Here is a 27392-nt window from a genome sequence, read left to right on the forward strand (position 1 = left end):
CTGATACAACTTTGGTTGTCCTCTCCAATTGCTATTGGACGTTTCTGTTGGATGCCAAAATCCTCTAGAAGTTGTTTCAGGTAGAGTGATTCCTGAACTGCTGCTGCCATGCCCTGATATTCTGCTTCTGATGAAGAAAGAGCAACTGTGGCCTGCTTCTTGACACCCCAGCTGAGTGCTGCGCCACGTCCGTTGAGCTTGAAGTAATAGCCCGTTGTTGATTTTCTGTCGTTCACGTCTCCAGACCAGTCTGCATCATTTTCCCCCACTAAATCATAACTAGCCTCTTTTGTGTAAGTAAGTTTTAAACTTTTTGAACCTTGAAGATATCGAAGAAGTCGTTTTCCGCACATCCAGTGTTGATTGGTAGGTGCATTCATGTGTCTGGACAGAATGTTGACTGTGAACATGATGTCTGGCCTCGTCTGTTTGGCCAGATACAGAAGTGATCCAACCTAGCTTCTGTAGATCCTCTGGTCCACTTCTTCGTCTGCGTTCTGTGCTGTCTGAAATTTCAAATTCAAATCAGCTGGAGTTCTTGAGGGTTTGCATTGATCCATTTGAAACCGCTCAAGCATTGTTTCTATGTAGCGTTCTTGGTCGACTGTGACTTTGCCCTCTTCTCGTCTGATTCTTAGACCCAGAAACCAGTGTAGTCTCCCTCTGTCTTCCATGTGAAATGTTGCTTCTAGTGCCTTCTTGACATCAGAGACCACTGTCATACTTCTTGATGCTACCATGATGTCGTCAACCCAGACCAAGATGAAGGTGTGATCCTCTGCCTCTGATCTTGCAAACAAGCAGTGATCGTTCCTGCTTCTGGTGAACCCCTGTCTCAGTAGGAAGTTTGCCAGCTGTTTGTACCAGTTGTTAGCAGCCTGTTTCAAACCATAAATTGATTTTTTTAGTCGACATACTATTTTCTCCCCATCTGATATGCGTTTTACAAACTCCAGTGGCTGTTCCAGATACACTTCTTCCTCGATTGGCGAGTGCAGGAAAGCAGTCTTGACATCAAATTGGTGCATCACATGGCCATGCTTCGCTGATAGCTGAAGTATAATCCTGAAGGTCACTGGCTTACAGGTAGGCGCAAAAGTCTCAAAGTAGTCCAGTCCTTCCACTTGTTTGAAGCCTTTCGCCACATAGCGCGCTTTGTTATTGTCCACTTGACCACTGGGTCCCAATTTCATTTTGTAGACCCATTTGCCCGGTATGACGTCCCTGTCTGTGGGTGGTCTCACTAGGTTCCAAGTCTCGTTGTCTTAGAGTGCCTTGACCTCGTCCTTCATTGCCCGGTGCCACTGGTCCCAATCGTCACCTTGCTTGGCTTCGTAGACTGTTTTGGGTTCCACATAGTCGCCCTCAGTCACAGCAAGATGGGTCCTGACTTCTCTAAAAATTGCTGAACTTTCCTTGCTCGTGTCCGTCGTCTGGGCTCTGCCCTGTCCGCTTGGTCCAGTGCATCTTCATTGAAGCCAACTGTCTCTAACTGTGAGAAGTCTTCTCTGTCACTGTCTTCCAGTGAATCTGAGTCTCTGTGACTCCCTCTTGTTGCAGTAGATTCTTCATCTAGTGCTGTTTCTCCAACATCCGAGGCCTCTTGTCTCAGTGTTGTTTCTCGAGTTTTCACGCTCCCTGCGTCATGCCACTCCTCCTTTATTGCAGTAGATGTGTCCTGTCGTTCTCTGTTGTCATCGTCTTGATGACCATCATCTGGGTGCCAGATTCCCAGTTCCGACCCATCATCTAGTAGGTCAGCCGTTTCTTTGTTGTCAGGGATTGAGCCCACTTCAGACTCCTTGATGATCACATCTCGAACTGCCATCACCTTGCGTGTGTTGGGTATGTACAGCAGGTATACATTTTCTCCTTCGGTGTAACCCACAAACTTTCCTTCCAGTGCCTTGGGTTCAAGTTTGCTGACTTCTCTGTCCCTCTTCCTCATGAAGACTGTGCAACCAAAAATAGATAATTTACTAATTGGAAGCTTAGGTTTTATACCTCTCATCAGCTCTGCTGGGCATTTTTCTTCTCGTCTCACAACCAAGTTTCTGATCCTTGCTGCTTTGAAGAATTGCTGCTCCCCACATCATCTTGGGAAGTCCTGAGTCAATGAGCAAACATCTTGCCATCTCCAGCAGTGTCCTGTAGCACCTCTCAGCTAACCCATTCTGTTGTGGCGTCTCTGGTATGGTGTTTTCCTGTAGAATGCTTGCATCTAAGCATTACGTGTTGAACTGCTCTGAGAGAAACTCCTTCGCATTGTCTTGCCTCAGCTTCTTGGGTGTCCCCACACTGAGAACAAATTTCTTCAGGCTGGCCAGTGCTTCACTCTTTGCCTTAAGCAAGTCCACAAACACAAACTTCGTGTACTGGTCTGCAAACACTATGCAGAACCGGAACCCTGACAGTGACTCTACTCTGAAAGGTCCCATCACGTCTGTGAACACCCTCTCCAGCTTCTCTTCTGCTTGGGTCTCTGCCACTCTTGGTACTGGAGTCCTCGTGATCTTGGCCAATGCACACACATTGCATACATCATCGAGTTCCCCCACTGTCTCTAGCGCATTCCTGACCACATCCGCTTGATTCAAATGACCCAATCGTCTGTGCCACTTCCTTGCACTGTCAAGTTTCACGCTGTTGGAACTCGGAACTCATCTTGAATTCTAGAACACTGCAGGGTAAGTAAAACAAATTATTTTCTTGTGTTAGTTTTACCCGAGTTCCCTTCTGGAGTTTCATGCAGCTGTTTCCTCTCTCGAAAGTGAAGCTATGTCCCCACTCCGTGCATCTTGAGACTGATAGGAGGTTTGAAGAATAGTCCGGCACACACAGAACATTTTTGAGTTCGCATTGGAATTCCCCTTTGTTTGAGGGTATGCTGATCTTCACACAGCCTCTGCCCACCACTCTGGAAGCCTCTCCGTTGGGATTTCTGACCACTGATTGAATGGGCACAAAGTCCAGAAACGCATCGATGTTCGTCACTATGTGATCTGTACAACCACTGTCCACTAGCATGCCTGCTGTCTTCCACTGGGTAAGAGCTGCCCAGCATTCCTCGTCTGTTGTAGCCAATGTTGGACCCTTTGCCACTGACTCTTGTTTGCCTCCATCTCTTGTTCTCTTGCATGCCCTGTCTAGGTGACCCTTCTCACCACACTTGCTGCATTGTTCTGTCTCCTTCTTCCTGCAGTCCTTGGCAAAGTGTCCAGGGATCCCACACACAAAGCAGTTTCCTTTCTTGGGTCCCTTCTTGAAGTCACGCTTCACTGCCAGTGCCACTGAACCACTTTGTCCCTTGTGTCTCTGCACCGTGCTCTCATGAAAGTTCTGCAGCCTTTTCCTCAACTCTGTGAAGTTCGTTGCCGGGTTGAAACTTTCCTGTATAACAAAACTTTCATACCTCATTGCCAGACCATTGAGGACCAAGGCGTTGAAGAGGGTCTCTGAGACTGCTTCCCCTGCTTCTTGTAGCGTTGTGAGCAACTCCTGTCCTCTGATGAAGAAGCTGTCCAAATCCTCAGAATCCTCGAGCTGCAGTCGAGCAAGCTGTGCCACTAAAGTCACCACTGTCGGCGTCTCCACACTCTGAAATCTCTCTTGCAAAAGCTTCCAAGCCTTTGCTTCATCTCCAATGCCATCATCTCCCACACAGTCATGTCTCATCAGCATGAGGGCTGTTGCATCTAGAGTCAGTGCCAGATGGCACCACACATTGTTCCGTTTCTCCTTGATGTCTGCAACTTCATTCTCATATGCATCCTTCAGCACCTTGTGGTTCTTCTTCTCATCATTGGTTGCCCCATTGGCCAGTGGCGCAGGCTCATTGGGTTGCTCCTCTGTCCCCAGTAGTGATTTGTAGAGTCCCTTCGTCTGCATCATCGCCACAAATCTTGTGCTCCAGATTGGAAAGTCCTGTGCCTTTCCTGTGTAGGTCAGCAGCTTCACTGTCTGTTGATCCATTGAAGTTTGAGCAGGCAAAACAATTGTGAAAAGAAAAGGTACTAAGCAGAAAAGGATTATGACTGTCAACAACAAATTGGTTTTGTTTTGGAAATCAATTTTATGACTTCGAAAATTGCTGGGCCCATAACCTGTTGGGTTATGGACTTTCGCAAGCGGAATAAAAAGCGTTTTTAACTTAGTAAAAGAATTAATTTCTCAAAAATGAGAGAATAACGAAATGATATTTTACAGTAGAATTTAGAGATTTACAGGAGAGATCTGATTATTAGATCAAGATGGTGATTTGAATTTGGGGATGAAAAAAGACTCAAAAATCAGCTGTATATATACCCATTATCAGTGTGAAAAAGTCAAGATACAAATCTAATCTTAGCACCGTGATTTATAGTGGGGGTCGCAAAGGTTACCCAATATGGTTTGCTTCTGCAAATCAGTCGCAAAAGGGAACCATAAATGGAATGCATTTGCACTTTTCTAAGAATTCATTCACACTTCCGGAGATATCATCATCATTTAATACATGCTGGGAAGATTTTACATCACTTAATCTAACTCAATAGTTATCTAGATTCACCAATTTGAACCGAATTTTGATTCTCAGCACCATTTCTTGACGATTCATTTATATAATTTCTTTGATCGAAGTCATATTGCTTGTCTTTCTAATCTGGCAAGTCAAACTTTCTTTCTAATTCTCACTAAGTTTAAGACTATAATTTGATCGATATTCTAACAGTACAGATAGAAGTTTACCAGTTTTCAGCGAGCAGCTGATGTTGGCAGGGGGCGAGGCGGTGGAATTATGAACCGGGTAATCAAGGCAAAAATTGGCATAGATCAGACGATCCAGACAAAAAATGGCCGTTATTCGAACTGGCACTCCGTCCACCTCCACCGACTGGTGGAACATGGAAGACACACAGTACTGGAAGTTCCGCTTCAACACTTCCGTCGCACTTGTACAAATTATTGCAAAGTAATTTGAAAAAAATTCGAAAAAAAAAATTCGAAAAAAAAAGTAATTCGAAAAAAAACAGTAGTCGACAAAAATCTGACTACTGAGAGGATGTTTTCTAAACGCGGGTCTGTTTTTTAACAGTAATCCGCCCCTAAATACTGGTTAAAAAAGTGTTCAACCAGATTAAATCATTTTGAAACAAATTTTTATCACAATCAATCTTGTTCACAATTCATATCATCAGGTTGAATAAATTTCACAAAGAAAGTCACCTCTATGTTCACCTCAAATGATGGCTAACATTTTTCTGAATTTTTTAACTTAAGTACTGAAATTCTATCAATTGTTGATTTATATGAAATTCAAAACAAACAGTGACTGGAATCGTACTGAAACTCTCTTCAAAAAGAAGCATTTGGCAATGCAAAAACTGCTGTTTGAGCGTTTACTTTTGTCCGCGAATTTTTTTATATAAATAGCATATACGTCATAATACCAACTGCTGTACGAAAGTAATCAAGTAGTTTACATAAACAATGACAATGAAAAAGTATCATGTAAAAGGGAATATCATGCAAAAGGGAATAAAACAAGCTTCCCAAATTTAGTACCTAAGAAACAGATGTCAAATTTTCAGACTAATTTTCTATTTATTGCCAGCCGTTACCACCTTTTTTAACGGCTTGCAATATAAACAAAAACAATGCAAATTTTTCATTAAATTTGCTCTGATCATCTGCAGTCATATTAGTTTGATATCAACACAGCAAAGTAATGGTGCGTATATAAAAATTTTTTGATCTGAAAAATACTTGAAAGTGCTATGTTAATAGAAATTAATTTTTAGAAGAGAATGATTTACACAGACAATTCAAATCAACTTTCTTACTTTCTTTTTCGAAGCTCCACCGTTAACCAAAAGGACCAGAAAATGTTATTTTATGTCAAATAACAGAACAGTCTGACAGATAGCTATTCTTAACTAAAGCAATAAAGTATTCCTCTTAAATTGGGTACAGCTATATTGAATGTTGCAACAAATTAATGAAAAAAAGTGTCACTAAAGGGAAAACGAATGTGTTACGAAGGCAGGGATCAAAAGCTTACGATATAAATTGCAGAAAAATTGACAAGTTTTCAAATTGAAACAAATAGTTTTTGCCAATAAAAATTAACTCTATACTGTTTTTAAAACGAAAGTTCCAATTTTAACAATTTAGAAAAGGTCACCTCAAAATTTGCAGAAAAAATTTTTTGCGCAAGAAAACAGACAAACCGACATATAATTCGCACGTACAGAGAACGACACTGGGCAAAATTTAAAGTTCAAACTAATAATAAAAAATACCTGTCCTTTTGACCACAATCTTTTTTCTATATTATTGAAATTTTATCTCGACCAATTTTTCACCTTTAATTTAAAATCTTAGTTTAGTAAATTTTTAGTAAAGAAAACTAATGTAAACATAATGTGAAAAAAATCTGTTTTTGTCAAATAATTAAATTTTTTTGCATACTTTCCTTTTTAATTGCTGTTTGAAGAAAACGCTTTTCAACAGAGCTTTTCAAATTTTGGAGCATTAGGGCTATGTATTTGTTTGTCTCGGATTTTAAGTTCTCCAAACTAAATTTATTTTCCGGAATTCGACTATTTTTTAAGACAAGTTTTATGTGGTAATTCCTACTTTGGTTTTGAACTAAACAATTTAATTGAATTTGTTTTGGCGCAAACTAAAAAAATTAACGATTTAATTTGAATCAGTTTTGTTTTACTATTCACAAAAATTGTTGTGTATGTGATGTTTCAAGACATCCCAGGTTGAAGTTTCCTGGATTTCATACAAGGATCATATATGATTTCATACTGTCCATATATTCATTTTTTTGCTAGATGGCATCACTTAATCATTCAACCGAAAATAAAAATCATACAGTGTTTGTGCTTTCATTTTATGCTATGATTCTTGTATTATTTCCAAATGATCGTTTATACGATCTTTGTATGACAACTAAGGAATCATACAAATTCATAAATGACCTAGTACGATTAGTAACAGTTATATAAGACCTAGTATGAAATCAAAAAAAGTTGTATGATCAGTGTCCCGGGATAGGACGAATCACCCGGTTGTTGATTAGACAAAAATCCCAGTGATTATGGAATTTCATACACATTTTAAAGCATCTCTTTTTAATCCTACAAGGGTTAGAGAACATTTTTATAGATTGATAAGCAACCCAAAATATGACGCTAACTTGACCTGATGTCAGCAAGATATGGGTCTCATGTTTAATAATTGAACCTTATGTTATATGACATTTTCTTGGTTTTCTTACGGTGTCATATATGAACATTTGAGTTATATGGCATGTTATATGATTCTTGTAGGATGTAATGGTAATACGGGAAATTACTTTGGTAGGGTTGTTCTGTCTGTTGCACTGACCCTGCTCATACCACCAGTAGTTGAATCTATCTGCCATGAAGCCACGTTCATTCAACAACAGAATCGCTACTGTCAACTCCTCACTTAAACAACAACAACAACTCATTTATAAACACCCTGTGCAGTCTACTATGTTTTGAGGAGCTACTATGTTTTGAGGAGCTACTATGTTTTGAGGAGCTACTATGTTTTGAGGAGCTACTATGTTTTGAGGAGCTACTATGTTTTGAGGAGCTACTATGTTTTGAGGAGCTACTATGTTTTGAGGAGCTACTATGTTTTGAGGAGCTACTATGTTTTGAGGAGCTACTATGTTTTGAGGAGCTACTATGTTTTGAGGAGCTACTATGTTTTGAGGAGCTACTATGTTTTGAGGAGCTCTGGCAAATTATGACCCGCAATTGAAAATTAATTTTCAATTGGGGGTCATAATTTGCCAGAGCTTTTGACAGTAGCGAGAGATCAACACATACTAACTTTATATATCAGTTAGTTCATAATTATGAACTAACTGATATATAAAGTTAATATGTGTAGATCTCTCGCTGTTCCGGTAGAAATTATTGGTAGGAGCCTCCTAGATATAAGAAAAGTTACAAAAGTTTTTTTGTAGAGTAGTTTTTGTTGTGGAGAAACACGTCAAAAAAACATTCAGCTAAATTCATCTGAAAAAGTGAAGATAAATTTTTACCTTGACTGCTATCAAATAATTACCTTAACATAACCTACACTGAATAAGGGTAACTTTAGCTTAGTATTTTTCTTGTATCAAATTCATTTTTATGAGCACCAAAATTTTAGGAGTGGCAAATAGTTCACGTAACTTGTTTGACTAGCAGGAGTTGTGTTTGGCTCAATTGCATGTATAAAAGCAGCTGGTTATGAATAATGAGTTAAGAAACCTAATTGTTAGAAGAAAAAGTGGAATTCCAAAACATTCGAATGTTTTAAATGATACACAACGATGTGTCATACAGGAGTGCGGATCCCTGTGGGGTGGCGATGCCATAGTTCTTAGTATTGAGATTGGTGCCGACCCGCATGGTGTTACATGGCTTCCTCTGGTTGTGGTATTCATTCATCGTACTCTCCATCAGAAATGCAAAGTCGCCATCACTCGACCGCACAGCCTCAACACCCGCTGCCACCTGTACAAATTGAATATAATAGAAACTTGAAGAGTATATAAGTTATAATACTGAAGTGAATGAAAATACTTTTGTGGATTTTAGGTGTAATTTGGGTCAATTTAGCCGCCTCCCCCTGTTTTTAGTCTTTCCATATAGATTCTAGATCCCGATTAGGACGTTCTGTTGACGTGTTGAGCTAATAATCCTCACGACAGAATCATAATTTGCTTAAATTTTGAATTGACTTTATTGTATCTCAAAACAAATACATTTTTGCTTTGCTCATATTCATCTCATATTCTTGCCAGCTGAACTAACAAATTAACTTGTTTTGCGGCATCCGTTCTGTACTGTAAACTTCAAAATTTTTCAAAAAAATTTACAAAAATGACAGATTTCTAACGCCTTCTACAACTAGTAAGTGGAAATATCTGGTCAAGTCTCCCTATACCGCGAATTGAAATGAATGCCTCTGACGTTAGACAAACTGCGTACTACTTAAATTAAGCACAGTGCTTTTCTGTAGATTGCAGTCTTCAAAAAAATTCACTTGCACTTCAGCATTTGTTCGCTGACTATTATATGCTAAGAACTGATTATAGCTTATTGGAAGCTAAAAGAAATAATAGCTACTGTTAAACTATTTTTATTTGTAGAATGTGTATAAATGGAGTCAACGGTATTTTTAAATTTTTTTGGAACAGTAAATATGGGTTCAGAACACCAGGATTTCTGAAAGATCGTCCAACCGGGATACGCTTGACCGAATATATACATTCAGCTCCACCAAGTTTAATGTTTTTGCTTAGAAAAATTTTTACGCTTAAATGCTGGTCTTTAGTAAATGTTTACTGCATTCTGCCACTTCAGATGTTCTCCGTGTCGAGTGATTAAAGTAAATTTAACCAGAATCTTACAAAGAGCTATAAAAAGGAGTAGTAACGTTTTTAGGACACACACTCTGACTTGTTGTTGTGATCTCTGCAATTTTACAAATGAATTTTACTAAGCAGTGTACTCTAAAAAGTAATGTGAAGAAACATAAATTGATCACTGTAATCATTGATTTTTTAAAAACTAGTTGTTTTTACCATTTATGCATAGTAAAGTATGGTTTAACTGTACTTAAGAATTCATTTTGCTAAATAGATCTAAAGTTTATGCATGAATAGAGTTATCTATGAATAAATGGTCCTAAAGAAACAAATAGATTGGTGTCCTTTGTTATACTTACCGCAACTTTAAAGGAGCAAAATTAAATAGCAACTACGGTGTGAACAGCGATTGAGTGAATTTTCGATCACAAAAAAATTGATGGACGGAACTAACTGGACAAAAAAAACACGAAAAAAACTGGCAACCAGATACCAAATATTAACCGAATAATAATAACTGAAGATTGTGATCTGATTGTCTGATGGTTTCGAACATCAACAAAATTAGAAGTTTTCTTTTGCAAAAAAAAATCAGAAAGCAAACGGAGAACTTATATGACGAACTCAGATGTTGTGTCTATAAATAATGGCCGCAATAATAAATTTGATTTTCGTTTTTGTTTCATTATGTTAATTTTTGTTTGGCCTCCATCAAAATCTTATTGACCTATCAATTAGATTTGAGAAGCTTAATTCTTCCACCCATAGAATACTGATTCTAATATCCACTGACTTCTAACTTGTGAACTCGATTGCATGAAAAATAACAAAAATAAGAAATTACGTCTTGGAGCCGGAACCAAAATCAATTTCACAAGCCGATCAATATAAATGTTTATAGCTGGTGTAAATTTTCTCTGTATATTGTTTGCTTAGATAAGTTCCATAAATATGTGCTAAGTGTTGTATATTTTCAGATCCAATTTTGATATAAAATTCAATTTATTGAATTGTTTTGACGCGAGATCACGACAGTCTGGATAGAAACTTCTTCACACAAAAGAGGGATTTTGTTATACTTTTTTCCTGGTAAACTGGAAGTTTGTGAGTGATTTTTTAAATGATTCTAAAGATTGCATCCGTTAAAACTGTTGCCTGCCAACAATGCACTGTGAATTTGAAAAGCAGAGAATTTACATCTCCTACAAGCTAAGCTATTGGCGAATGACGCCACCTCCGGTGTTCCGGCGTTGCATAATCCTGTGACAGTTTTGTGGTCCCTTAAAAATTATGTACATAGAAATTTTGTAAACTCAAACATGACAGTAGTAAGACTATGTGTCATGTTAAATTTTTTCATTTGCCGAATATTTTTTGTTTCTTAGAGAACTCATATCTTTTGTTTGATTTTTTGTTTTATGATATCGGAAATGTTGATTGTCTTGTTGTTGGTACTACGGAGCAACAATAGTATTTTTTGAATATACTGCAATATAACCAGACTAGAGTGAGACACCGTACAATTGTCATTTCAAAGATTTCTGAATTATGACATCGAATTTTGATTGGGATCTGTTAAAACCAAGCAAACAGAAAAAGCTTCAAAAGTTCCGATAACACTTGCTAAGCGTTTGCTCAGACCAGACCAAATTAGACTGTCCTAGAAAGGTATACATGGTTATCAATGTGAATGTGTAACAACAGATTAATTACGCAGTAACCTGCATTTTATCATGTTTATGGCGTCAACTAACGGATTCTAGGAAGGTGCGCTTGTCTTCCATGAAGACGTACATCCTTTGGTAGGTGCCCAGAGCTGAGTTCTAAAAACATCCAACACACTAGGCAAGTGCTCTCGTCACAACAGCTTACACAGAATGAGATGATTTGATGGATTTGAAAAATTAGGTCTTTACCATAATGGTTCCATCCCCCATTTTTTATATCTATGCTAAGGGAGGGGGAGCAGGGTGCTATACGTTACAATCCTATTAAGATGGGAGGTGGTTATAAGCTACATTGTGAAGGACCCGAAAAAATAATATCATCTCTTGTTCAATATCAAGCCCTAACAGTTTCAGTTAACGTTTCATTTCCTTGGCAAAGAGCAACCATAACGCTGCTAATACGTAACAGTATGTGGGCTATACAGAATTATTTCTAAGGCGTGTCGGTTATCCATAACCAAACGAACTGTCAATTTTCAATTTTGAACATAATTCCGATTAAAGTCTAGAAGTGGTGGGTGGGTGTTGAATGGTACCTTGAAGAATGCCTTTGTGGACCCGGAGTCTAGGGTGCCGTACTGAATATTAGTCTGGGATGCCAAGTCCTCTGCACCTCCGATGGGAGTCTTCATCCTGTCAATAAACACACATACATTTATACCCACATCTATGTAGGCACTACTGGGAGTGTTGAATACTACTGCAAATTTTGATTGATGTTAATGATTCATTCAATCGCAGGAGAGATCTTAATGAAATCATTTTGGCAATGAAAAGGAAAAAGGCTCAGAATATGATTGGACCAGGAGAGTGAAGTTCATGAGTGAGTGACCTGTCAACAGTGAGGAATGCGGCCAGATTGGCAGTGTAGCTGGAAATGATGATGAGAGTGAAGAACCACCACCCTCCACCCACCAGTCTCGAGGACAGAGGACTCGTCCTGAATACATACCAGATTCAGATCACAACACCGCTGTCACCACTGTGTAGCATTAACACGCACCAGGTATACAGTAAAACATAACCGACTAACCTCGGGCGAATTGATCTCCAACGACCTGCGAGCGGTTGGCTTCATCAGTAGCTAGCCACGGTTTAGTTAGGCTAGCTTTAGCTTAATTGAGGGGGCGTAAGGTGAGCACGCTGGGCGCTACCTGTTTATCCCGTTTTTGAGGAAGAAAAGTCAATTGGGTCAGACGAAAAATCGGTCAAGCGAAAAATCGCATTAAAAAAGACCGACAGGAATAATATAATTGGTAAAAATTTCGTTTGAGAGCAATTAAATAGATCGGAGTGACCTATTCAAATGAAAAAAAAATCATCACTATTTACTGTAATCAGCATTTCCAAACAGCCTTTAGTAGCTGTAAAGTAAGAACCGAAAATGATAACATGCAAGACTATTCAGAACAACAGTTTCGTTGTTTGAACACTAAATGGTCACCCAAGGAAAGGTGACATATAACTTATGAAAATAGCGCATAGTCTTAATTTATGTTGTTTTAAAACATATCTCTAGTCTAATCATTTGTTAAAAGAGCACGTCTAAGTTTCACGTTGTTGGACAAAAGAGTCAAGTTTTTGTTGCAATTTTGGCGGTTTTTAAATCATCTTGAAAGTTGCAATAACATTGGCAACATGCTGCAAGGGCACAAAGGGGGCATCAAGTGTTTTCAGAGGCATCAATTGATTGAAGTCTTTTGTCATCTTCTTTGAAATTGGCTCTGAACCTCACGTTGCCTAAAACCGGAGCGAGAAAAATCGGAAAAAAAACTACGGAGAAAAAACGCGTGCGAGACCGGAAACGGGGCGAACGAACGTGTCGTAAGCCGTTTTTACCTTTACGACTCGTGTTTCTCCATCTCGTCCTGACGTTGTCTCCATGACTCTTCCCAGTGGCCAAATGCCTCTTGGTGTTTGGTCTTTCAACACCCAAACAATGTTGTCCACTTTGAGAGGTCGATCGTTGCTGTTTGACCATTTCGACCGTCGGCTAAGCGTTGGCACATACTCTTTCACCAAGCGTCGCCATACATGGTTCATCAGCTTCTGCGTGTTCTTCCATGTCTTCAAGCTTGCAGGTTGCTGGTCTCCAAATTGTCCTGGTGGCAAGCTATTGAAGGAACGCTGGATAAGAAAGTGGTTTGGAGTCAAAAGTTCCTCGTTGTCAGGCTGCTCAGCAACGTTAGTCGGTGGTCTGGAGTTGAGGATTGATTCTGTTTCCACCATAATTGTTAGGAAAGTGTCAAAAGAGAGTCTTCTGGATCCTAGAATGAGGAGGAGCGTTCTTTTGGCGCTCTGGATCAAACGCTCCCAGACACCGCCAAAATGAGGGCAGTATGGGGGATTGAATTTCCACGTTGTATTGGCTACTGCTAAAGCTTTGTAGATTCTGTCATTGTCCAAGGCTTTAACAGTTTTCTTCAGTTCTTCAGAGGCGCCAACGAACGTTTTCCCGTTGTCGCTGTAGAGAAGTTGGGGCTGGCATCGACGACTGCAAAATCTTCTGAAGGCATTGAGAAAGGTATCTGTATTGAGGTCTGGACACGTTTCTAAGTGAACTGCTCGCGTCACCATGCATGTAAATATTAGACCATAATGTTTTTCTAAAATGCCTTTGGAATCTTCGATGTAGAAGGGTTCAAAGAAATCTACACCAGAATTAGCAAAGGGGAACTGTGTTTTTGCTGTCGGAAAACGAAAACTAGGTAATGGTGCCATAATTGGTTGAATGTTTTTCTTGTCAAAGCGTCGACATAAGAAACAATGAAACCGTACGCTTGCTAACGCTTTCGGAAGGCCAATCACATGGTAACGTTGTTGAATGAATGCTTTTGTTGGTTCTGTGGACTGGTGAATACATATTTGATGGGCATGTTCCAAGTACAAACGAACAATTTTGTCCTTGGCGTGCAAAATTATTGGGCGTTTTTCCAAATCCAGTTGTGTTGGTGCATGCTGCAATCGACCACAAGATCTGAGTAATCCGTCCTCATCCAACAGCGGATTTAAGCATCGTATTTTGCACTTAGAATCTAGTTTGATTCCACGTTGTAAGGAATTAACGGTCGAATGGAAAAAACTGTCCTGAGATAATTTCAGGAGATAATTTCTTGATAATTGAATGTCTTCAGTTGTGTATTGGTGATTGTTCGTTCGCATTTTTTTTGCACGATTAATTAGGTTGAAAACTGTTGCAACTGTCAGAAAAGTTTGTTCCATGTTGAGAATTTACTCGGATCGACTATAGGTTTAATTGTCTTGGGACTTCTTATGACTGCCGCACATGTTGCGCGTGGTTTCTTTATATCATTCCAGGTCGACTCGCTTTGGCAAAGAAATTGGGGTGGATCTAACCATTTCTGCTGAATTTCGTTTGTCTCAAGACCGCGAGTTCCGTGATCGGCGGGATTGAGATAAGTTGAGATGTGATGCCATTGCTGGGGTGAAGAACTTTTATGAATTTCTTGCAATCTGATTGAAACAAAAACGTTTTGCTTCTTATTTGAGGCTGTCCAGTCCAAAACTACTTGACTGTCGGACCAGAGAAAAGTGTTGTCGAATGTCAATGTCATTTCTCTTTGGATCAGTTGTAGAAGGCGCACTCCTATAACAGCAGCTTCTAGTTCCATTTTTGGCACACTTATTTGTTTAATGGGAGCAACTTTGCATTTTCCCATGAGAAAACATGCTTGTGGCGGAGTGGTTTGATTATTGGTTGTACGGAGGTAAGCAACGGCTGCCATAGCTGCCATTGAGGCATCCACAAATATATGAAGTTGGCTGCTTGTGATTTTACTGAAATTGTGAACAGTTCTTGGTATTCGGATTTCGGGCATGGCAAAGTAGCTGTTTAGAACTTTCTGGAGGTCATGGTGTAGTTCATGTGGTATCAAATCATCCCATTTTCTTCCAAGTTTCCAAATCTGCTGCAAAACCATTTTGATTCTAATTGTCAGGGGAGACAACAGACCGAAGGGATCGAAGACTGAAGATACCAAACTGTATATTTTCCTTTGTGTGTACACTGTTGCATCTTTAGGAAATTGTTGTAGGGGAAACATGACAAAATTGTCAGTTGTTATCTTCCATTTTTGACCAAGGACTCTCATGATCTCTTTTGTTTCGTCTTTGTCGTCGGAAGAGATTTCAGCGAGTACATCTGGTTCGTTCGAAACAAATTTTGTCAACCTGAAGCCACCATTTTTCAGGCATCTTGTTGTCTGTGATATGACTTCTTTGGCTTGTTGGCAGGGACTGGATGTAGTCATCCATATAAAAGTGGTGTTTAATAGCGTTCAACGCGGCTGGAAATTCACTTTTGTTGTCTTCTGCACATTTATTGAGCACATAAATTTCGCAAATTGGTGAACATGTTGCGCCAAAGATTAATCTAGTGAATTGGAATTGTCGAATGGAGTTGTCTATCATCCAAAGGAAACGAAGAGCAGACTGGTCTTCTTGTCTCACGGCAATCTGCATAAACATTCCTTCGATGTCTGACAAAACAGCAACCGGGTGTTCTCTGAATCTCAACAGCACTCCAACTTAGTTATTTAGTAAATCAGGACCAGTTAGAAGATTTGAGTTCAGTGATTCACAGCGGAATTTTGATGCTGCGTTGGCAACTCTTCTCACTTTTCCGGGTTTGTTTGGATTAGTGACTGGATGATGAGGTAAGTACCATATTGACTCTGGGGTGGTGCTTGCATTTCGACTGGCTTGACAAAATTTTTATCCAAGTCTGTTTGGAGTGTCTGGTTGTACTTCTGATTGAGGCCGGGATCGTTTTGTAGTCGTTTTTGTAGACTTTTTAGTTGACTGACTGCTGAGAAGTAGTTATTCTGGAGTTTCTTTACAGGTTTCCAAGGAAGCCCAATCTGATATCTTTCACCGTTGTGACATATTGAGTTTTCCATTGTTTGCACTGCTAATTGGTCTAGTGAGCTGTCTTCATTCTGTTCGGGTAATGTACCTTCAGCTTCTATTTTCCAGAACCTTTGAACCAATTCGTCCAATGGGTCTTCTTCATTGTCTTTCCGGCAGACATGGTAAATGAATGGTTGGCGAGAGGGCTTGTTTGCGTTCATTGTTTTAGGAGATAGCTCGTACTCTCCAGCGAGAGTCCAACCAAGCTTTGTTTTTACGCCGAATGGACGCTTTTTGTTACCTTGGATTACTTCGACTGGATATGTGAAGGCAAAAGTATTGACACCAAGAAGGGCGCCTATTGCACCGTTGGCGATGTCAGGGAAATAAATGTGACTAAGTTCCTTGAAGGTGTCGCATAATTGATTTTGTTCAAGAACGTTAGCGGGTGATACATTGAGACATGGCGTGCTATAGGCTCTTGCAATGCTGAAATGTTGATTGATTTTGTCATAAGGCGTTACTGTCACTGTTTCACTAATTTTGGACAGTGGCATTTCATGTTCAGTGTTTAGGTACTGCAGAGTTGTTGATGATTGTGCTTCGCAGGGAAGCTCAAGAAAGCTAGTAACTTTGTCCAGCAGGAAGGTGAACTGGCTTCCGGGGTCAATCAAGGCGTAGGTATCAAACACTTTACTTCGGTTTACAAATGAAACTGGTATTATTTGTAGTTGTTCATACCATTCCGGAGGAGGAATTGTATTTCGGTTGATACTGAAGTTTTGGGTCGGATTCGAAGCAATCAAACGGGCGCGTTGAATATTTTGTTGCTGTGATTGTCTTTTACCAGAAAACGATTGACCATATCTTGTCTGCTGTCTCTTTGTACTGCTCACAGTGTCAGTACTTTTGTTTTGATTTTGTTGTTGAAAGGATGGCTGTGTTTGGGGGCTTGCTAGATTTAGTGTTGGCTGATGGGGATTGCTTGTTGCGAAGGCAGCGGTGGGCCGTTTAACTTGTTTCGAAGGATCATGCAAAGTTGTGTGGTGAAATCTTTTACATGTTTGGCATCGTTTTGTGGACGGACATGACTGCTTAAAATGTTTGTTGCTTAAACAGTTCGAGCAAAGATTGTTCTTGCTCACAATGTCATACCTTTGGTCTGGCGCACATTTCTGGTATTCAGGGCATGTTGCGAGTATGTGACTTCCTTTGCATTTCTCGCAAGACTTGTTTGACTGATCAGCATCTTTCCGCGGAGGAAAGGGTGGTTGACCATGCTGGTTTGCAGGGTGACTTGAGTGCAATGAATTCTGTTTCCAATTGTTTTGTAAATTATTAGAAAATTGATCCATAGCATTGCTGTTCCTATTATCATTGTTGTTGTTAATTCTGCTAATGCTATCACTGTTTTGACCGAAAGTGATCCATTTATTAAACGGCTTATGAACATTTTCTCTGTTGATTTTGTCGTATACTTGGGCCTGTACTTCAAGCCACTTCTGAAAATCAGGGACGGTTTGTTGATTTCCAATTGATGTTATTGTATACTCTGTCCAATTTATCAGAATATTATGTGGAATTTTTACTTTTGCCTTTTTCATCAATGTTGAACTTTGCAAGTCGGCTTTGAAGCCTAAATATTCAAAAGCTTGCACTAATCGTTTGAGAAAAGAAGCAAAAGATACGAAACTCTGTTTGTTGTAGTCATTGTTCGGACGCCAGGCTTCCAGTTGATTGATAAAAGCATTCACAACAATGCTGGGATCTCCGAAGTGATCCATGAGCTCTTTCAAAGCAATCGCGTAGTAAGCTGGGTCACACGAGTAGGCTTGAATTTTTTCTTTGGCTTTTCCTACGACCGAGTTCTGTAAGTATGTTATACGGTGTGTATCCGTAAGGCTAGTATTATTGTGAACTAGGTTGAAAAAAATGTTTATCCACTCATGGTATTTCAGTGGGTTACCATTGAAACTTGATATTGTTATTGGTGGAAGTTCAATGGAATTTTTGTTTGTTGTTTGTAAATTAAAATTATTTTCAAATGGGATTGTTTCTGTTTGTATTTCAGTTCGTGGCTGAAACAGTTGCTTTCCAGAAAAAGACCAATTTGGAATTTGTTTCGAATTTCCCGAAATTTTCGGTTGGCTAATATGTTGAGTAAAGGGGGGAAGAACTGTTTGGTAGTTTGTAAAGGGATTTTCCGGAGTAAGCGAACAATTAGGTGGCTGAGATGATGTACAGCAAACAAAGTTGGTACCTTGGTTGTTGAGTGTTGTTTTGGAGGGGAAAACAATTCCATCGTTTGGTTCTTCCGTTGGATTTCCATTGCTAAAATGAACTCCAGTTGGGTAAAGTGGGTTCTGAAATTGTTGGGAAACGTTTGTTTGCGCTACTGTTGGTAACGACATTGCTGACGCCAATTTTCCGTTGTTCTGGTCAAAATGTAGGGGATTGTGACGACTGTCTTCGTAACAATATGGATTTGGCGTGGTCTCATTTGTCACTCTATTTGTTCCTTTTTCTAAATGAAATGGGCGCTGTAGCATTTGCTCATTCAAATTGCATGAACTTAATGTTTGGTAAGTATTGGTTTTGTTAATTGAGCAGTTATGTTGAAGTGAGTTTTGTAAATCTAATGCAAGACGTTGTATGCTTTGATCTTCTCTTTTGTTATTTAAGGGAACAGAAGACTTTTCTTTTGGTCTAACTGTGGTATTTGCTGGTTGAGTCATTGGCATTTCGGGCATTGTGATCAGCTTTGAACTAGAAAACTGGTTCAATTCTCCAATTGATGAGTGAAATAATTCCGGTTGGTTATCAATAGATTCAACAGGAAATAAGAGTGCAGTTTGATTCATTGGAATGGAGGGTTGTTGAATTAAAGCAAACTGGTTTTGTTAATTGAGCAGTTATGTTGAAGTGAGTTTTGTAAATCTAATGCAAGACGTTGTTTGCTTTGATCTTCTCTTTTGTTATTTAAGGGAACAGAAGACTTTTCTTTTGGTCTAACTGTGGCATTTGCTGGTTGAGTCATTGGCATTTCGGGCATTGTGATCAGCTTTGAACTAGAAAACTGGTTCAATTCTCCAATTGATGAGTGAAATAATTCCGGTTGGTTCTCAATAAATTCAACAGGAAATAAGACTGCAGTTTGATTCATTGGAATGGAGGGTTGTTGAATTGAAGCAAACTGGTTGAAAGTGTTCTCTTGCTCTCTGAGAACAACGTTGTGTTCTGGGGATTGAGGATTACTCAAGACAAATCTGTCTTGAATGTTTGCTCTGGATAATAGGGTTGATGCTGGTGTTGGGGCTGCTAACAACGACATTGATTGATTTATGTGTTCAACGGTCGTAAAATTTTTTACTGATTCTTCAGTCAATTCTCTTGTATCCTGCGCAAATTGTCTGTTGCTCTGAAGGAATTTGGAGAGAAGGTTGGTTTTATTTTCTCCTTGCGGAAGGAAAAACGATGGTTTCGCCGGTCTTGGGGGCACTGGAGGGGAGACATCGCTGGCAGGGTTATTTACTGTCATGTTGTTTTGCTCTGAGTTTTGGGAAACCGGTGTCAATCGATGCGACTCGAGCTGTCTTTTTGGGGACTGTGAGACGCAGCTGATGTCATCGCGCACTCGAGTTGATGATTGACTCAATTGACCATCATTGTCGAGACTGTTGACTTCTAGTTCCAATTTTTCTAGACGAGAGATCAAGTTCGATTGACGTTTCATGACTGAGTTTATGCTACTAGAGCTTACATTTTCCATCATGATGCTGTCAAGGTTTGTCTTCAGCTCTTCAACGCTCACCTTGATTTTGTTGATCAACAATGAAAGAGTGCGGAAGCTTTTTCTCTGCTCAACGGATGTCTGTAAGAGATCAAGCTGATTTTTCATGTTGAGCTCAGTCATTTTGAACTTGTTCAATGCGTATTGCAACTTCTGGCTGTTTTCTTTTGTCATCTTGATGAACCGGCTGTAGTCAACTCGTAATGGTTCTGTCGTATGTAAAGTAAAGGTAAAAATGGCTCAAAATTTACTGAGCGACGACTTTTTTGGTAAATTAAAAACCTCTTAAGTTTATGTAGGCTAATCAGCCTAGCTCTTTTCGTTCAAAAATAACGGCGCAATTTTTCACAAAACAGGAATCCTAAAGGTGTTTTTTTGGGTACTAAATCTAGCTAAAAATTTTCTTAAAAAAAGGAAAAACTAAGCGTTCGCGCGTGTGTACCGTTGATTTGTTGAACAGGACCAAATAATTGCTTTCATTTTTTTACAGATATGACTTCGCAACGATCCTCCTGTAAGTTTTCGTTCTCCTTTAATCACAATCAAGGTACCAGAAAAAAATTTACTGAAGTGTTTTCTTTTTTTGTGTGTGTGGAGTTTTAGGAACAAATAAAACCTAAAACCAAACAAACTAAATCTATATTGACACTTCTTCAAAATAAGTTAATTTTTTTTTAGAATTTAAAATGCGGTGCGACCAGGCAACGTGAGCTACAGACAAGCAGAGAAAACTGGTTGCTTAAAAGCTGGGTCTACTTTGAAGCACTTTTCCAAGAAATTCATTTTTCATTTTTCATCAATGTTGAACTTTGCAAGTCGGCTTTGAAGCCTAAATATTCAAAAACTTGCACTAATCGTTTGAGAAAAGAAGCAAAAGATACGAAACTCTGTTTGTTGTATTCATTGTTCGGACGCCAGGCTTCCAGTTGATTGATAAAAGCATTCACAACAATGCTGGGATCTCCGAAGTGATCCATGAGCTCTTTCAAAGCAATCGCGTAGTAAGCTGGGTCACACGAGTAGGCTTGAATTTTTTCTTTGGCTTTTCCTACGACCGAGTTCTGTAAGTATGTTATACGGTGTGTATCCGTAAGGCTAGTATTATTGTGAACTAGGTTGAAAAAAATGTTTATCCACTCATGGTATTTCAGTGGGTTACCATTGAAACTTGATATTGTTATTGGTGGAAGTTTAATGGAATTTTTGTTTGTGGTTTGTAAATTAAAATTATTTTCAAATGGGATTGTTTCTGTTTGTATTTCAGTTCGTGGCTGAAACAGTTGCTTTCCAGAAAAAGACCAATTTGGAATTTGTTTCGAATTTCCCGAAATGTTCGGTTGGCTAATATGTTGAGTAAAGGGGGGAAGAACTGTTTGGTAGTTTGTAAAGGGATTTTCCGGAGTAAGCGAACAATTAGGTGGCTGAGATGATGTACAGCAAACAAAGTTGGTACCTTGGTTGTTGAGTGTTGTATTGGAGGGGAAAACAATTCCATCGTTTGGTTCTTCCGTTGGATTTCCATTGCTAAAATGAACTCCAGTTGGGTAAAGTGGGTTCTGAAATTGTTGGGAAACGTTTGTTTGCGCTACTGTTGGTAACGACATTGCTGACGCCAATTTTCCGTTGTTCTGGTTTTTACTTATTGGAACAGCTGAAAATTGAGTGTTTGAAACAGTTTGAGCAGTTGCACTTTGATTGTTGTCAAAATGTAGGGGATTGTGACGACTGTCTTCGTAACAATATGGATTTGGCGTGGTCTCATTTGTCACTCTATTTGTTCCTTTTTCTAAATGAAATGGGTGCTGTAGCATTTGCTCATTCAAATTGCATGAACTTAATGTTTGGTAAGTATTGGTTTTGTTAATTGAGCAGTTATGTTGAAGTGAGTTTTGTAAATCTAATGCAAGACGTTGTATGCTTTGATCTTCTCTTTTGTTATTTTGGGGGAACAGAAGACTTTTTTTTGGTCTAACTGTGGCATTTGCTGGTTGAGTCATTGGCATTTCGGGCATTGTGATCAGCTTTGAACTAGAAAACTGGTTCAATTCTCCAATTGATGAGTGAAATAATTCCGGTTGGTTATCAATAGATTCAACAGGAAATAAGACTGCAGTTTGATTCATTGGAATGGAGGGTTGTTGAATTGAAGCAAACTGGTTGAAAGTGTTCTCTTGCTCTCTGAGAACAACGTTGTGTTCTGGGGATTGAGGATTACTCAAGACAAATCTGTCTTGAATGTTTGCTCTGGATAATAGGGTTGATGCTGGTGTTGGGGCTGCTAACAACGACATTGATTGATTTATGTGTTCAACGGTCGTAAAATTTTTTACTGATTCTTCAGTCAATTCTCTTGTATCCTGCGCAAATTGTCTGTTGCTCTGAAGGAATTTGGAGAAGGTTGGTTTTATTTTCTCCTTGCGGAAGGAAAAACGATGGTTTCGCCGGTCTTTTGGGGGCACTGGAGGGGAGACATCGCTGGCAGGGTTCTTTACTGTCATGTTGTTTTGCTCTGAGTTTTGGGAAACCGGTGTCAATCGATGCGACTCGAGCTGTCTTTTTGAGGACTGTGAGACGCAGCTGATGTCATCGCGCACTCGAATTGATGATTGACTCAATTGACCATCATTGTCGAGACTGTTGACTTCTAGTTCCAATTTTTCTAGACGAGAGATCAAGTTCGATTGACGTTTCATGACTGAGTTTATGCTACCAGAGCTTACATTTTCGATCATGATGCTGTCAAGGTTTGTCTTCAGCTCTTCAACGCTCTCCTTGATTTTGTTGATCAACAATGAAAGAGTGCGGAAGCTTTTTCTCTGCTCAACGGATGTCTGTAAGAGATCAAGCTGATTTTTCATGTTGAGCTCAGTCATTTTGAACTTGTTCAATGCGTATTGCAACTTCTGGCTGTTTTCTTTTGTCATCTTGATGAACCGGCTGTAGTCAACTCGTAATGGTTCTGTCGTATGTAAAGTAAAGATAAAAATGGCTCAAAATTTACTGAGCGACGACTTTTTTGGTAAATTAAAAACCTCTTAAGTTTATGTAGGCTAATCAGCCTAGCTCTTTTCGTTCAAAAATAACGGCGCAATTTTTCACAAAACAGGAATCCTAAAAGTGTTTTTTTTGGGTACTAAATCTAGCTAAAAATTTTCTTAAAAAAAGGAAAAACTAAGCGTTCGCGCGTGTGTACCGTTGATTTGTTGAACAGGACCAAATAATTGCTTTCATTTTTTTTACAGATATGACTTCGCAACGATCCTCCTGTAAGTTTTCGTCCTCCTTTAATCACAATCAAGGTACCAGAAAAAAATTTACTGAAGTGTTTTCTTTTTTTGTGTGTGTGGAGTTTTAGGAACAAATAAAACCTAAAACCAAACAAACTAAATCTATATTGACACTTCTTCAAAATAAGTTAATTTTTTTTAGAATTTAAAATGCGGTGCGACCAGGCAACGTGAGCTACAGACAAGCAGAGAAAACTGGTTGCTTAAAAGCTGGGTCTACTTTGAAGCACTTTTCCAAGAAATTCATTTTTCATTTTTCATCAATGTTGAACTTTGCAAGTCGGCTTTGAAGCCTAAATATTCAAAAACTTGCACTAATCGTTTGAGAAAAGAAGCAAAAGATACGAAACTCTGTTTGTTGTAGTCATTGTTCGGACGCCAGGCTTCCAGTTGATTGATGAAAGCATTCACAACAATGCTGGGATCTCCGAAGTGATCCATGAGCTCTTTCAAAGCAATCGCGTAGTAAGCTGGGTCACACGAGTAGGCTTGAATTTTTTCTTTGGCTTTTCCTACGACCGAGTTCTGTAAGTATGTTATACGGTGTGTATCCGTAAGGCTAGTATTATTGTGAACTAGGTTGAAAAAAATGTTTATCCACTCATGGTATTTCAGTGGGTTACCATTGAAACTTGATATTGTTATTGGTGGAAGTTAAATGGAATTTTTGTTTGTTGTTTGTAAATTAAAATTATTTTCAAATGGGATTGTTTCTGTTTGTATTTCAGTTCGTGGCTGAAACAGTTGCTTTCCAGAAAAAGACAAATTTGGAATTTGTTTCGAATTTCCCGAAATGTTCGGTTGGCTAATATGTTGAGTAAAGGGGGGAAGAACTGTTTGGTAGTTTGTAAAGGGATTTTCCGGAGTAAGCTAACAATTAGGTGGCTGAGATGATGTACAGCAAACAAAGTTGGTACCTTGGTTGCTGAGTCTTGTTTTGGAGGGGAAAACAATTCCATCGTTTGGTTCTTCCGTTGGATTTCCATTGCTAAAATGAACTCCAGTTGGGTAAAGTGGGTTCTGAAATTGTTGGGAAACGTTTGTTTGCGCTACTGTTGGTAACGACATTGCTGACGCCAATTTTCCGTTGTTCTGGTTTTCACTTATTGGAACAGCTGAAAATTGAGTGTTTGAAACAGTTTGAGCAGTTGCACTTTGATTGTTGTCAAAATGTAGGGGATTGTGACGACTGTCTTCGTAACAATATGGATTTGGCGTGGTCTCATTTGTCACTCTATTTGTTCCTTTTTCTAAATGAAATGGGTGCTGTAGCATTTGCTCATTCAAATTGCATGAACTTAATGTTTGGTAAGTATTGGTTTTGTTAATTGAGCAGTTATGTTGAAGTGAGTTTTGTAAATCTAATGCAAGACGTTGTATGCTTTGATCTTCTCTTTTGTTATTTAAGGGAACAGAAGACTTTTCTTTTGGTCTAACTGTGGCATTTGCTGGTTGAGTCATTGGCATTTCGGGCATTGGGATCAGCTTTGAACTAGAAAACTGGTTCAATTCTCCAATTGATGAGTGAAATAATTCCGGCTGGTTATCAATAGATTCAACAGGAAATAAGACTGCAGTTTTATTCATTGGAATGGAGGGTTGTTGAATTGAAGCAAACTGGTTGAAAGTGGTCTCTTGCTCTCGGAGAACAACGTTGTGTTCTGGGGATTGAGGATTACTCAAGACAAATCTGTCTTGAATGTTTGCTCTGGATAATAGGGTTGATGCTGGTGTTGGGGCTGCTAACAACGACATTGATTGATTTATGTGTTCAACGGTCGTAAAATTTTTTACTGATTCTTCAGTCAATTCTCTTGTATCCTGAGCAAATTGTCTGTTGCTCTGAAGGAATTTGGAGAGAAGGTTGGTTTTATTTTCTCCTTGCGGAAGGAAAAACGATGGTTTCGCCGGTCTTGGGGGCACTGGAGGGGAGACATCGCTGGCAGGGTTCTTTACTGTCATGTTGTTTTGCTCTGAGTTTTGGGAAACCGGTGTCAATCGATGCGACTCGAGCTGTCTTTTTGAGGACTGTGAGACGCAGCTGATGTCATCGCGCACTCGAGTTGATGATTGACTCAATTGACCATCATTGTCGAGACTGTTGACTTCTAGTTCCAATTTTTCTAGACGAGAGATCAAGTTCGATTGACGTTTCATGACTGAGTTTATGCTACTAGAGCTTACATTTTCCATCATGATGCTGTCAAGGTTTGTCTTCAGCTCTTCAACGCTCTCCTTGATTTTGTTGATCAACAATGAAAGAGTGCGGAAGCTTTTTCTCTGCTCAACGGATGTCTGTAAGAGATCAAGCTGATTTTTCATGTTGAGCTCAGTCATTTTGACTTGTTCAATGCGTATTGCAACTTCTGGCTGTTTTCTTTTGTCATCTTGATGAACCGGCTGTAGTCAACTCGTAATGGTTCTGTCGTATGTAAAGTAAAGTTAAAAATGGCTCAAAATTTACTGAGCGACGATTTTTGGTAAATTAAAAACCTCTTAAGTTTATGTAGGCTAATCAGCCTAGCTCTTTTCGTTCAAAAATAACGGCGCCATTTTTCACAAAACAGGAATCCTAAAGGTGTTTTTTTGGGTACTAAATCTAGCTAAAAAAAGGAAAAACTAAGCGTTCGCGCGTGTGTACCGTTGATTTGTTGAACAGGACCAAATAATTGCTTTCATTTTTTACAGATATGACTTCGCAACGATCCTCCTGTAAGTTTTCGTTCTCCTTTAATCACAATCAAGGTACCAGAAAAAAATTTACTGAAGTGTTTTCTTTTTTTGTGTGTGTGGAGTTTTAGGAACAAATAAAACCTAAAACCAAACAAACTAAATCTATATTGACACTTCTTCAAAATAAGTTAATTTTTTTAGAATTTAAAATGCGGTGCGACCAGGCAACGTGAGCTACAGACAAGCAGAGAAAACTGGTTGCTTAAAAGCTGGGTCTACTTTGAAGCACTTTTCCAAGAAATTCTGTTTTGCGATTCTTATGAAGTTAAGGACAACTGCTACCACTAAACTGCTTGTATTTGTTTCTGGATATTATCTACCACCTATGAATTGCTCATCTTTACTTTGGTGACTACTGCGACCCAACGGAAAAACACTCCTCTTCAGTTGGTGACTACTGAGACCAAAGGGGGAAAAGGGACTTCTTTCGGCAACTTCTGAGACCGCGGTCAAATTCTGAGACCGAGACGTTTGAGTTTTCCAACTTAAAGGGACTATATGCGTGAAAAAATTTGAGTGGGGAATTATTCGAGAGCTTTCGATTTACTTCTTTTTGAGAAAAAAGGAAAATAGATCTTATCTTCTCTTTTTATTTCTCTTGAGAAAGTATTTTCAGTGTATACTACTGAATTAACTAGATGCGCGGCTAGTAGTATGCAAAATGAAAACAAAATAAGTGTAAATGTTGGGTTTTCTTAGGAAAGCATACTACCCCATTAGCTAGGCTCGCGGCTAGTAGTATGCAATTAAGATCAAAGAAAACACAAACCTCTTTGTTGGTTTTTTTTGTCAGAAGCTTTACAGTAATTTTCTGTCTGTTCTTTTCGGTTTTGCAGAATGGTGATATAGTTTTTCAGCTTGTTTTGTAATGAACTGAGGAGGTATATAAAAGAGCATTTTTTGAAAATTGATTGATTTTTTCTTTAATAAGAAAAAAAACGTTAGAAAAAACGTTTTTTGATTTTTATATAACAGAGAAACAAATTTGCCACTTTTCTGTTACTTCTTCGCAGTTTTGCAAGGGGATGAAATAAAATTTCAGATTGTCTTCAAACAAACAGAAGGAGCTATTTCGAACGCTTTCTTGTTATCTACTGAAATTTTCCAGTAAACATTAGAAAAACGTTTTTTTTTGTTTTTTAAGCAAAAGAAGCAAATTTGCAAATTTCAAGTTACCTCTTTATAAGTTTGTTTATTCAATCAACTCATTTTGAAGCTTGTTTTCCTTCAAAACCAGGGGGATTATCAATGGGTTTCAGTGGAACTATTAAATGCTTTATTCAAAACGTTAGGAAAACGTTTTTTTGAATTTTTTGATTCAAAGAAGCAATTTTTGTCAAAATTGAGTTGCTTCTTTACAAAATTGCGAAATCGATAAACTGATTTTGAAGCTTATTTTCCAACAAACCCAGTGGGGCTAATCAATGGGATTTTTGGATTTATTAAAAGCTTTTACCAAAAGCGTTAGAAAAACGTTTTTTTTTATTTTTGTAGTCAAGGAAGGAAGCAAATTTTGTCAAAATTGAGTTGCTTCCTTACAAAATTGCAAAACCGATAAATTGATTTTGAATCTTCTTTTCCAACGAACCCAAGGGGGCTAA

General features: G+C 38.8%; 1 protein-coding gene across 1 annotated transcript in view; it reads right to left on the reverse strand.

Moving 5' to 3' along the window:
• Window positions 1-27392, reverse strand: part of LOC142338435 (glutamate receptor 2-like) — a 91507-nt gene that overhangs the window by 14971 nt on the left and 49144 nt on the right. Inside the window, exons 14-18 of the mRNA XM_075388195.1 lie at window positions 11945-12052; window positions 11649-11745; window positions 11140-11208; window positions 8356-8528; window positions 7349-7463 (exon numbers count right to left, since the gene is read on the reverse strand). Coding sequence (XP_075244310.1) covers window positions 7349-7463; window positions 8356-8528; window positions 11140-11208; window positions 11649-11745; window positions 11945-12052 — 562 coding nt within the window. The remainder of the gene's footprint in view (window positions 1-7348; window positions 7464-8355; window positions 8529-11139; window positions 11209-11648; window positions 11746-11944; window positions 12053-27392) is intronic.

This window comes from Convolutriloba macropyga, chromosome 4 (assembly GCF_964194025.1).
Source record: "Convolutriloba macropyga chromosome 4, txConMacr16.3, whole genome shotgun sequence".
NCBI lineage: Eukaryota > Metazoa > Xenacoelomorpha > Acoela > Convolutidae > Convolutriloba > Convolutriloba macropyga.